Source organism: Protomyctophum bolini (assembly GCF_963924005.1).
Source record: "Protomyctophum bolini genome assembly, chromosome: 8".
NCBI lineage: Eukaryota > Metazoa > Chordata > Actinopteri > Myctophiformes > Myctophidae > Protomyctophum > Protomyctophum bolini.
This window is the reverse complement of record NC_137869.1, coordinates 20,422,433-20,435,047: the sequence shown is the minus strand read 5'-3', so window position 1 is coordinate 20,435,047 and position 12,615 is coordinate 20,422,433. Positions and strand designations below refer to the sequence as shown.

The 12,615-nt window shown below is 46.2% G+C and overlaps 1 protein-coding gene across 4 annotated transcripts in view; it reads right to left on the bottom strand.

Annotated features, from left to right (window-relative positions):
- Nucleotides 1-6,723: 6,723 nt before the first annotated feature.
- The window catches only part of lnx1 (ligand of numb-protein X 1), a 59,590-nt gene continuing 53,698 nt past the window's right edge, over nucleotides 6,724-12,615 (bottom strand). For all 4 annotated transcript variants that reach the window (XM_080769825.1, XM_080769826.1, XM_080769827.1 and 1 more), the window contains 3 exons: nucleotides 12,102-12,348; nucleotides 8,277-8,435; nucleotides 6,724-7,828 (listed from right to left, as the gene is read on the bottom strand). In XM_080769825.1, the coding sequence (XP_080625951.1) occupies nucleotides 7,693-7,828; nucleotides 8,277-8,435; nucleotides 12,102-12,348 (542 nt within the window). In that variant the 3' untranslated portion in view covers nucleotides 6,724-7,692. The remainder of the gene's footprint in view (nucleotides 7,829-8,276; nucleotides 8,436-12,101; nucleotides 12,349-12,615) is intronic.

Genomic DNA, 12,615 nt, shown 5'->3' with positions numbered 1-12,615 from the left:
AGCTCTGATAATGGGTAGGCAATACTAGGCAATGAACATTACTATATATGGACCGATCAGTAGATTTTATAACATAATGACAATAACGGATGTCATAGCAACCAAAGAATATATATAACGAACATTCCTTTCTCTTTCATTGGCAGCGAATGTCTTTGCAAGTTAAATTTATTGTTAGATTACAAACGTGTAAGAATTATTGACGCCTTATCAAAGCCGATAAAATATAAATGTTAGAGACGAAGCCCTACTGTAGGACATCCATCAATAAGGTTTCACTGTAAATCTAAAATATCATTGAATTGGGATTCCGCAATGATCATCCCAATTCGATGCTTCACCTGTGGCAAGGTCGTGGGGAACAAGTGGGAATCATACCTTGCCCATCTTCAAGGGGAGTATACTGAGGGTGATGCCCTTGATGCACTGAATCTGACAAGGTACTGCTGTCGGAGGATGCTCCTTTCTCACGTGGATCTGATAGAGAAGCTGTTGAACTATGCTCCCTTGGAGAAGATCAAGTCCGACCATGAAGAAACATTTTCAAGAACTGCCGAAGACAACATGGATACAAGTTGACCACAGTGAATCATTGTGTGACATGCTTTAGTGTATCTCAGTGGTTCTCAAACATATTTCAAGGACCACCACTTTGGTACAGTATGCATTGATTGATATTTGCAATTGTCATTTCTGAAAGCCAGATGTTTTTTTCAGAAATGACGTCATGTGGCAGCCATAGTGAGTGGGCACCCCTTTTTTGAGGGGCGCTAGCCCATCCTATGCAGAGCTTTGTGTGTATGTCTGTCCGTCTGTCAGCTGATTGGCTGAGCACGGAATTTGATGTTTGATGATGTATGATAAGAGCGCCCCTCACTTCACATAAGTGTGATTTTTATATTAAAATTAAGAGAGGACTGGCCGCAAGGCGGGCCGATCTCTGATGTCACGCTAATGTCACAACGTTGTCATGTTCAAATGAGTTCCAAATGCAGCTATGCCCAAATATGGAGTGTGTTGTCTAACCTCAATGTGTTGTTATGGAATCAGGCGCAAACAAGAAAGGTGTTTTTTTTTCCCCTAACTAAGCAGCTGTTGAAGAAACGCCCAGGTTCCATTTACAGGGTACCAAGCTCCCCATCCACTGGAATACTCTCATGACATCAGAGTCCTCCAGACTCTGATGACAGGACGTTTTCACCATCACAGATCTGATCCCAGAGCTGTCATACAAGAACGCTCCTGAGTGACCGATTCGAACATCAAAGACAAACTGGAATGCACCAAATAAACATGAGTCTCGACATGGAGTTCAGTACCAGTAATTCACATTATCCTCATGGGGAAAATATGGTGCCTTAACTCACCTGACACGTACTGTGTCAGGTGAGTTATTTATTAATTGTACCTTTTATTTTGACCCTGGTTTGGCATCCTCACCTCAGTTTGTCCTCTTTTTTTAATTGGTTGTCAGATGACTGGCCAGAGTGTTTTAGATGCATGGATCACTGCAGAGACATCTCAAGAACAATAAACCCATCTACGGCCACGTATCCAGTTTATTCTTTTCTTTAAAAAAAAATACAATAAAGGAAAAATACCAAAACTAAATCTGCTTCCTATCATGCACCTGTAGCCCAACATGCCTTTCACTGTGTCACATGAGCGGCTACCGGCGTAGCCTTCCGAAGTGTCCGGGTGTGTTTGCAATGCAACGTGGGAAGTGGGTGCAGTGAACGATTGCACGATAACCCCATTTCCGCCCACTTCTTACTTGTAAGACAAGCTTTATTAATACATGTCTAATAAAAACTATGTTCTCAGCTTGTGTGTGGAATACTTGGAATGCACATTTTTATCTCAAGTCAACATCCCCTCATTATCCCGTGAGTCAGTGTGTTTGTGTGGGCGAGTCGTGCATAAATCACATGTTGCACTTCAACAGTTCCAATTTGAAAAGCACTTCAAGCGGCTTCATGCTCCTGCCGACTGTCACAGCACCGTCCCAGCAGGAGAACGAACATGCGTCCGCCTTTAGCCTACTGTATGTCTATCTTTTAGTGTGTGTGCACAAACTTTGTCTTACACAAACATTAAATTCCCATTGACAACGAATGGACAATTTTACGTCATAGTGTAAACACAAACATTGCGTCTCACTTCACACGGGTGTGATTTTTCTATCTTACTGCAATGATGTTAAATAGTTAGTCTTGTCTTAACAACAAAAACAATGAAAATGGAGAGTCTAAACTCTACATCAGTGTTGTGCTGAAGAATAGCCCATCGATAAGCTCACAACGTGCCCTATCGTGACGTGTTGTGAGCTTGTAGACTGCCTATTTTTGGAATGTGATAAAAGCTTTTACTAGAATCTGCCGGTGTAGTTTACAGCTGAGCACAGAAGAGACATCCACTCATCTAAAAAGCCCTCGGCACTCCGAGGAGACTTCAGAGTGAGAGTGTACAGTATATGTGTGTGTGTGTGTGTGTGTGTGTGTGTGTGTGCGCGCGCATTCGACCGTGTATGTGCACGCGTCTTTGTGCGTGCACGGGAAGAGAGCGTATGTGAAATTAATGACGGATCCGGCGAGAGGGACTGCCGGTCCTCCGCTAAGTAATGGAGCTGTATTTGTTTTGGTGGAGCCCAGAGGACACTGGGCGCGTGCCGGCCATGCCTTTAATCTAAAGGGCACAGTAGGCCACCCCATGGCCGCTCTGTGTTCCTCAAAGGCTTGGAACATGGGACATCTCAGCCAGGCAAACAGCAGACCCTGACTCCAACGTGAAGGCCCAAATATAATTATGCTTTTGTGTAGTGTCGGCCCGATAAGCAGCTGGAAATGAGCACAGAGTCAGGATGTAAAAAGCAGCCACACCGTGGTTTATTCCAAAAAGAAGGTGGACAGCATGGAAAATGGCAGCACGCAGGCAGCAAACAAATATAGGGCATGCTGGTGTGCAGCTCCACCATGCCCTCTCACTGAATCCAATACTGAGTTGGTGTGTGCTTCCTGGCAGCCTTTTATAGTCAGCTGAACCAATCAGTGCAGACTGTACCATTTCACCTGGTTAAACATGCAACACTTTCCTGAACCCCACATAACCCACCTCACATCTATATATCTATATCCCTACACCGGTAAGTACATATCAATGATGCCCACTATTGCAAGATAACCCACATGTCACATTATCATTAGCAGCTCCAATGCATCACTCAGACACCCCCATGGCTATTCCACTGTGGTCCAGTCCAGACCAATACATGGTGCTCTGGTAGCCTGGGACTCTTTTCCCTGAACACACTGGAACAGACGCAGCCAGTATTCAAGTACCCATAACACAGTCTCATATTACATAATTGTATTTTCATGTTCATCATACTTTCAATAAACCAGTTCAACTCATGATTCTTCCTTTGTGTGCAAATATACATACTTAAATGTGCCCAATATCAGTAACGGAGGACCACTTCGTTACATTTTGAAACATGGGGTCTCTTTCCCAGCCATAACGCCCACTGACGTCTCTCTCCCTGAGAAAATCGCATCTCACTAACCATTCTGTGTGGCGTTTCTTTGTTTCCCAGTGAGGAGGAACACGTGCGACACAGGGAGCACGCACACAGGAACTCTGAGCGTCTCAGAAATAGCGGCAGCCGAGACAGAGAGGACAGGCGCAGAGACTGGAGGCACAGGGACAAGGATGAAGGGCGCCACAAGACGTCACACAGGTACAAAACACGCACACTGAATGAGTGTGTACATCTAGAAACTTCTTCAGAGCTGAGTCACTGTGTCAAACTCCACTTTGCTGTGGTTGTTGTCAACGGTGTGCACAAGCACATGCTGTTTCTGAAATCTGTTCCTGTGTGCTAATTTACATATTATTATACGTAGGGGTATCTACATAAGGAGCTAATCATCAGAGGTAAATTACCCAAATCACTCTACTGAATCAAAGCACTAAATAATGACTTGCAGGAGTACTCTTGCTACAGCTGCAACTAGTAACTATAATGCTGCTTGGTTTTGTATTGCCCTATGCCAGGGATACTCAAATAGATTTACCTGTGGGCCACATTACAAAAATGGCAAGGGGCCAGGGGCCAGTAGATAAAATTACGACATTAATGATACTTGATAACTTCTCTCTTTCAATTGCTTTATTTTCGCAAAATGTATCAAAGTACAATGTGCATGCACACAATATGTAAATAAATAAATGTGTTACATTTTCTTGCATAAACACAAAGAGCTGTTTCCATAACTGCACAAATTATTGCACATAACATGAGTAGCTGTTATAATAACATAATAACATAACATGAGTAGCTCTTTGCCTGCCTGCCTGCCTGCCTGCCTGCCTGTCTGTCTGTCCATGAGTAGTTATTTGTCTGTCTGTCAATGAGTAGCTGTCTTACTGTCTGCCTGTCTATGAGTAGCTGTCTGCCTGCCTGTCTATGAGTAGCTGTCTGTCTGCCTGCCTGCCTGTCCAATTGTCCATGAGTAGCTGTCTGTCTGCCTGTCTGAGTAGCTGTCTGCCTGCCTGCCTAATTGTCCATGAGTAGCTGTCTGTCTGACTGTCTATGAGTAGCTGTCTGCCTGCCTGCCTAATTGTCCATGAGTAGCTGTCTGTCTGCCTGTCTATGAGTAGCTGTCTGCCTTCCTGCCTGTCCAATTGTCCATGAGTAGCTGTCTGTCTGTCTATGAGTACCTGTCTGCCTGCCTGCCCAATTGTCTATGAGTAGCTGTCTGTCTGTCTATGAGTAGCTGTCTGCCTTCCTGCCTGTCCAATTGTCCATGAGTAGCTGTCTGTCTGTCTATGAGTAGCTGTCTGCCTTCCTGCCTGTCCAATTGTCCATGAGTAGCTGTCTGCCTGCCTGTCCAATTCTCCATGAGTAGCTGTCTGTCTGCCTGTCTATGAGTAGCTGTCTGACTGCCTGCCTGTCCAATTCTCCATGAGTAGCTGTCTGTCTGTCTGCCTGTCTATGAGTAGCTGTCTGCCTGCCTGCCAGCCAGCAAGTTGGTTAACAGAAAATAAATTGTTATGGCTGAGTAAAATAAAATACAATAAACACAATTTGCCTGAAAATAGATTACCCAGCTATGACCTTTTTCATGAAAAAAAATGAGTAGTGATATGGCTGACTGAGTAAAATAAAACAATCTACCTGAAAATAGATAGCTATAAGTGAAGAGCAATTTCCGCAATTACCATTTCCGCAATTTCCATTTCCACCATTTCCGCAATTTACGCTATTACCATTTCCGCAATTTCCATTTCCGCATTTCCACAATTTCCGCAATTTCCATTTCCACCATTTCCGCAATTTCCGCAATTACAATTTCCGCAATTTCCGCAATTTCCATTTCCATTTCAAACTATTAATGGCAGCTGGGTTTCATCATTCAAATAAAATAAAATTCTGTCCGTTTAGCTATAAAATTATGTCAGGGAATAGGGATACACAGTATATGTCTTTCATTTGCATTGCATCTCCCCCCCCCGCCCCAAGCTTTTATTTCCGTTCGAGTAATAGTACAACTCTAATAGTATTACTTATAATAATGTAATTAAAGTTATGACAGAACATTGTAAGAAATCTTGAGCTCATCATTATTCTTACCCACTTAAAGTTCACAACACGTCACACAGAATATTTGCTTATTACAGTATTACAGTACCTGTACATGCACAGAATAGGGAAGGATTGAGTCCATGTGGTTAAGCTGTGATTGTGGAGATACAAGCGCTTCATAAATCACACTCTGTGAACCCTATGTGAACATAATGATATGCAAATACTTTTGCACGTTTACTACAATTGAATATAGGTCTTTATACTTGTAGTGTTTCTAAATTGTGGTATTGGTGCTTTTACTTGAGTAAACAATGCAAGTACTTTTGTGCCAGGAGCAGTAGGAGGAGGAGAGGCGACAGTGAGGAGGAGGAGGACGGCCACCGGAGACACAAGAAAGCCAAGAGGAGCAAGGCGGACAAGGAGCTCTCCTTGGACCAGGAGAACGTATCAGAAGCCAACCAGTGACTCATCGCAGACCAGGAGAACGTATCAGAAACCAACCAGTGACTCACCGTTTAGCCATCGCTAGGCAACCACAGGTCACGGTGTCAGCCGGTGGCATTTTGGGACGTGCGTCAGACACCAAGAAGGGACAGCTCCTCATGAATATTTGAAATCCCTTTCAGTTTGACATTTTATTAGACAGATTTCTTCCTTTCAGTTTGAAATTTTACTAGACAGATTTCTTTACGTGTATACAATGTGTATATTATTATGTCACCTTTAAAAGGTGTTCCTTTTTGTTCACCTGAAATTGGATAAAGGAGTACTCTGAGTAGCTGCTTGTTTGTCACCGAGATTCACTTTCATGCCCAAGAGGAAGGCTCTAACCTCTAACTGGCCCCAACGTGCACACACACACACACACACACACACACACACACACACACACACACACACACACACACACACACACAGACACCTATACTTTTATTACATTTATGAACGACAATTTTATGAATTAATCTTTTTTTTAACCATACAACCAGCATTCATCTTGTGAGGACCAGGAAAATGGTCTGCACAATGTTCATATCTCAACTTCTCCTATACATGTGGTCACATTTTGTCAAGTACGGGGGACAAGTAAAGCGCACGCCACACATACGCAAAGCCAGAGTACTGCGACACGGATGTCCTTTTCGAATGACTTTATTGATTATTTAACCAAATGTACCATCAGATATACTACACAGGCCCAAGCGTGAGAGACAGAACAGCAGTAAAATCGGGGGACATTGCCCCCAGACGCATCCACTGAAACACACACAGAAACCAAGTCAGGTAGTTTCTTTTTTTTAACTTTTTTTCTTCTCAAAAGTAGGAAAATCAGTTAAGGCCTCCACGATGTCACCTTAAATATTATATTTTTTAACACATTAACCCCCTTTTTTTTTTTTTTTTTGCCAGTGGTTTGATAAATTTAGCAACAGCTTCTGAAAAACAAGTCAACAACAGACGACTACTCAGCGATGTGACCTCGCATCCCCAATGCATGAAAAGATGACAACCACTGTCGGTACAAATGGAACACGGCCTGGATTTCAAAGGCCATTAAACAGTCAAACAAATAAACAAAACATATCAACAAGTGCTTGGATCAGTATTTTCTTTTTCTTTTCTTTTTTTTTAGACACCCAACATTTAGAATAAAGAAATGTGAGTCCAACATAATGCATACCCTAACGTATAACTACTGGAATTGGCAACTCATTAGTCTAGCCCCTGGGTAGTCCTTCCCCCCCCCCCCCCCCCCCCCCCCCTTTACTCTCATTGGATGCTGTGTCAGATTAACAGCCCTCTCGTCCAATCAGGAAAGCTGCCAACACATCCCAAGGGGAAGGGGCTCAGGTCCAGGTGGTGTCCAGGTTTCCTCCAGCGTTCCTTGGGAGGGGGGAGTTTTCAACCAGTTTCGGTTGATTGAGGTCCTGTCTGAAACTCCCGCGGCAAAGTCTGTCGGCTGTCCAATCGGGAGTCAGATCTTTTTTCCCATAAGCCCCTCCTCCCACACGCAGCCGGCTGGGCGCGGTCGACCAGTCCAAAGCTCCGGTCATGCCCTTCCACATTCCACGGTCTGTGCGGTGCTGTTGAAGTGTGGAGCGTGGCTACAGCAGGCTGCCCGGCCACGACACGATGGTCAGGGTGATGCGCCCTCGCAGCTCTTTAAGCAGGCGCACCAGGGCCGTGTGGGTCATCCCCCATGTGCTGTTTCCATTCACCTCTAGCAGGATGTCCCCACACCTGCACAACAACAACAACAACAACAACACAACATTTACATTCACCTCCAGTCAAATGCTCCAGCACCTGCACTAAAACATCACACAAGAACATTTACATTCACCTCCAGCAACACTCTTTGCCAATAATTAGCTGGGAGGGAACAATTTAAAAATAAATCTAGATTTGTCTTTTTGTGTCAAGTTTCAGATTGTTGGCATGGTGCTAGATATTTCAAAAACATTGCAAACGACTTGGGCTCACCCCCTATTGGTCCGTTTGCAATCATTCCAATATATGACTCATGGAATAATTGATGTTACTGCGACCATTTTCCAAAGCACAAAATGGTTTGGTGGAATTTTGAGGAAGCTTCAATGTTTTCAGTTCATCGTCTCCACCTGTGTATACTGTATGGTAGGTACAGTACACGGGCTGCTGCTGTTGGCGTGCATGAGGAGGCGCGTACCGTATCCTGCCGTCGTTGTAGGCTGGCGTCCCCTCTACGATGGAGCGGATGAAGAACGACTGATTGCAGTTGACCTCCTCCTGGCCGCCCACGATGCTGAAGCCCAGGCTGCCCGAGGTGCTCCGCCGCAGCACGATGTATTTACAACAGTACAGGTGCCTGGAAGGGCCAGGAGAGATACAGAGTGTTAGTACAGGAGCCTAGGAGGGCCAGGAGAGATACAGAGTGTTAGTACAGGTGCCTGGAAGGGCCAGGAGAGATACAGAGTGTTAGTACAGGAGCCTAGGAGGGCCAGGAGAGATACAGAGTGTTAGTACAGGTGCCTGGAAGGGCCAGGAGAGATACAGAGTGTTAGTACAGGAGCCTAGGAGGGCCAGGAGAGATACAGAGTGTTAGTACAGGTGCCTGGAAGGGCCAGGAGAGATACAGAGTGTTAGTACAGGTGCCTGGAAGGGCCAGGAGAGATACAGAGTGTTAGTACAGGTGCCTGGAAGGGCCAGGAGAGATACAGAGTGTTAGTACAGGTGCCTGGAAGGGCCAGGAGAGATACAGAGTGTTAGTACAGGAGCCTAGGAGGGCCAGGAGAGATACAGAGTGTTAGTACAGGTGCCTGGAAGGGCCAGGAGAGATACAGAGTGTTAGTACAGGTGCCTGGAAGGGCCAGGAGAGATACAGAGTGTTAGTACAGGTGCCTGGAAGGGCCAGGAGAGATACAGAGTGTTAGTACAGGAGCCTAGGAGGGCCAGGAGAGATACAGAGTGTTAGTACAGGTGCCTGGAAGGGCCAGGAGAGATACAGAGTGTTAGTACAGGAGCCTAGGAGGGCCAGGAGAGATACAGAGTGTTAGTACAGGTGCCTGGAAGGGCCAGGAGAGATACAGAGTGTTAGTACAGGTGCCTGGAAGGGCCAGGAGAGATACAGAGTGTTAGTACAGGTGCCTGGAAGGGCCAGGAGAGATACAGAGTGTTAGTACAGGAGCCTAGGAGGGCCAGGAGAGATACAGAGTGTTAGTACAGGTGCCTGGAAGGGCCAGGAGAGATACAGAGTGTTAGTACAGGAGCCTAGGAGGGCCAGGAGAGATACAGAGTGTTAGTACAGGAGCCTAGGAGGGCCAGGAGAGATACAGAGTGTTAGTACAGGAGCCTAGGAGGGCCAGGAGAGATACAGAGTGTTAGTACAGGAGCCTAGGAGGGCCAGGAGAGATGCAGAGTGTTAGTACAGGAGCCTAGGAGGGCCAGGAGAGAGGCAGAGTGTTAGTACAGGAGCCTAGGAGGGCCAGGAGAGATGCAGAGTGTTAGTACAGGAGCCTAGGAGGGCCAGGAGAGATACAGAGTGTTAGTACAGGTGCCTGTGTGGGCCAGAAGGGTAGGTGAACAAAACATTGCATCTCTCGGCCACACAGCTATAGCTTCAAAATAATGTGTCCGTCTGAAATTGCACTTGCAGTGCACATACAAATACAGTATACAGTAGATAAGGCTGTACTAGATGGCACAGTGAATCAAAATCACGCTGTGAAAGTGGAAAGCTAAAAGTGTGACTTTAGGTTAATTATACTTAATCTGAACATTTTATTTGGTCAGCTGTTGCAGCTTACACTTATCACCCTTACACAAGGATTAATAACCAGAACGTTGTAAAAGCCCGTACCCCTCCCATCCATCAGGCTCACAGAGGAACGATAAAATCACAGAGACCATTACATACCGTTTGACAAAAGATATGACACCGATAAGCACAATGTTCAGCAACATAATCACTATGATCATTTTAGTAGTACTAGAGACCGGTAGCTAGACTGCTGACTCCAGTCCCCCTGACGCCCCACTCTTTAAGGAGAACCGAGAGGGATGTGACGTTTTCTCCCAGGTCACGCTCAGCTTTTAGAAACGGGTCCATTAGTCTGGCACACGGAACCCGAGGGGTAAGTGAAAATGAAAGTGAAAGTGGAAAATCTTTTTCCAATCCTGTTAGGCGTGTTGCCGCTCTGCGCTGAAACCCTGTCATTTACTCACTGTACTTGCTTTTCGCTACTAATCGATTTTGCCAGTAAGGTGGAAATTTCACCTTTTTCCTTTTTAGCACTCATCACGAGCAGAAGCTGTGTGTAGCGGGCTTAAAGGGGGAAGCCTTTCCTTTGAGACCTCCAACTGCACAGGGTGAGCCGAATACAGACTGAGAAGTTCTGAACCTCAACCTATACATGAACCCATGGTGTCCCTATTTTGGGCACCTCCTTAAAGGAAGTAAATGCAAATCGATTTTGTGCCGATATATATATATTTTTGATCTAGTTTTCTTTTCTCTCTTTATTTTAGTTTCGGTTAACATTATTAATGTCTCCCTTTTAGTTTTAGTTAACTATAATAACCCTGGAGGGTGTCAGGCCGAATAAACACCACCATACACAAGATAGAGAGGAGGAAGGGGAGACAGAGACAGTAGGTGCACTAGAGATGGGAAATGGGAAGTTGTGCAGTGTTTTAATCCCTTTAAAGTTGGCACACTCCTAGTCTAAGCTGCTTAAAAGAGCGGGAGGGGGTGGGTAACGAGAGGAGAACACCAGCTATGTGGAACAGTCAGTATTTCAGGTTGACAAGCTCTCACCCAGAAAAACGCAAAACAGGGGGAGGTGAGGTGACTGAAGGCAAGTCTGTCTTTGCACCTCTATGCAATAGTGCTGAATATTGGGAGTTGAAACTTTGCTTTGCAGCAGATAATTAGTATTCTGTCTTTTCCTGCTGTGGCCAGCTGGCCCTGTCAGGGTTTCAGCTGGTGCTGGCTGGCAGGGGTCATAAACTAGGAAAGGGGAAGGAAATGATTACGAGACTTAAAGCGACGAGAACGACATGGCAGAGAGAGAGAGTAAAGAAATAAGTGGGTAGGCAGGCCGTCTGGGAATCGGAAGGTCACCAGTTTAACCTGCAGCTTGCCCAGTGTAGTGTCCCTAAGAAAGCCACTTGAGCCCTAACTGCACCCAGGACACTGTATTAATGACATCTAATAGATAGGAGGCCCCGGACACTGTATTAATGACATCTAATAGATAGGATGCCCTGGACACTGTATTAATGGCATCTAATAGATAGGATGCCCTGGACACTGTATTAATGACATCTAATAGATAGGATGCCCTGGACACTGTATTAATGGCATCTAATAGATAGGATGCCCTGGACACTGTATTAATGACATCTAATAGATAGGATGCCCCGGACACTGTATTAATGACTAGTGTCTGTGGCAGCCCCTCTGCTAGTGTCTGTGGCAGCCCCTCTGCTAGTGTCTGTGGCAGCCCCTCTGCTAGTGTCTGTGGCAGCCCCTCTGCTAGTGTCTGTGGCAGCCCCTCTGCTAGTGTCTGTGGCAGCCCCTCTGCTAGTGTCTGTGGCAGCCCCTCTGCTAGTGTCTGTGGCAGCCCCTCTGCTAGTGTCTGTGGCAGCCCCTCTGCTAGTGTCTGTGGCAGCCCCTCTGCTAGTGTCTGTGGCAGCCCCTCTGCTAGTGTCTGTGGCAGCCCCTCTGCTAGTGTCTGTGGCAGCCCCTCTGCTAGTGTCTGTGGCAGCCCCTCTGCTCGCCAGCTGCTCTCGCTCTGTGTTCAAACTGTTAAGAGGGGACGATTGGCGCTATCAATTCTTATCTTTATCTGTATTGTATTCCTGTTATAGCCTAGCTAAGATGTATAACGTAGTTCTACAAGCAAGCACACCAGTTCATGCAGTGCAGGTGGTTTCAGTGTTACTGAATATAGGAGGGATTAGCAACCCTCAAAAACAGTGTTTGGGAAACATTGATTTAGGGTGCATCACAATGGCCATGTTCGGGCCTCACCTGGGAACTTGCAGCCATGACACCCACAGCGGGGAGTAGTCGTCGTTGGGTGGCGTGCTATTGGTGCTGTCTGTGAGCGAGGGGGCGAGGCAGGGGGGCAGGGTGCACTCGGGCTGGCACTCGTCCGGCGGCCGCATCTCCAGGACCTTGAGCACCACGGGGGACGAGGTGTTCTTCAGGTTGGCCACCGCCTCGCTCCGCGTCACCCCCGTCAGGTCAACCCCGTTGACGTTCAGAAGGATGTCACCTGTGGGGGAGGGAGGCGGAGGGGGGTTAGAGGACAGCCCGTCACACCTTGGCTCAGTGTAGTGTTGCCCCTGGCAACGCCTTTGTGCAAGAGCTTCACAGGATAAAAGGTCTTGTTATCGTTGCCTGTTGAATATTCAACAACCGCTCCGGTGACAGTCACAAGAGTGGGCACAAAAGGGCCACCTGCACATTAGAAGGCCTGCTCTGATCAAGGTGACGCCTGGCGAAAACACACAGCAGAGTTGACATTCATGTAGCTTCTGTA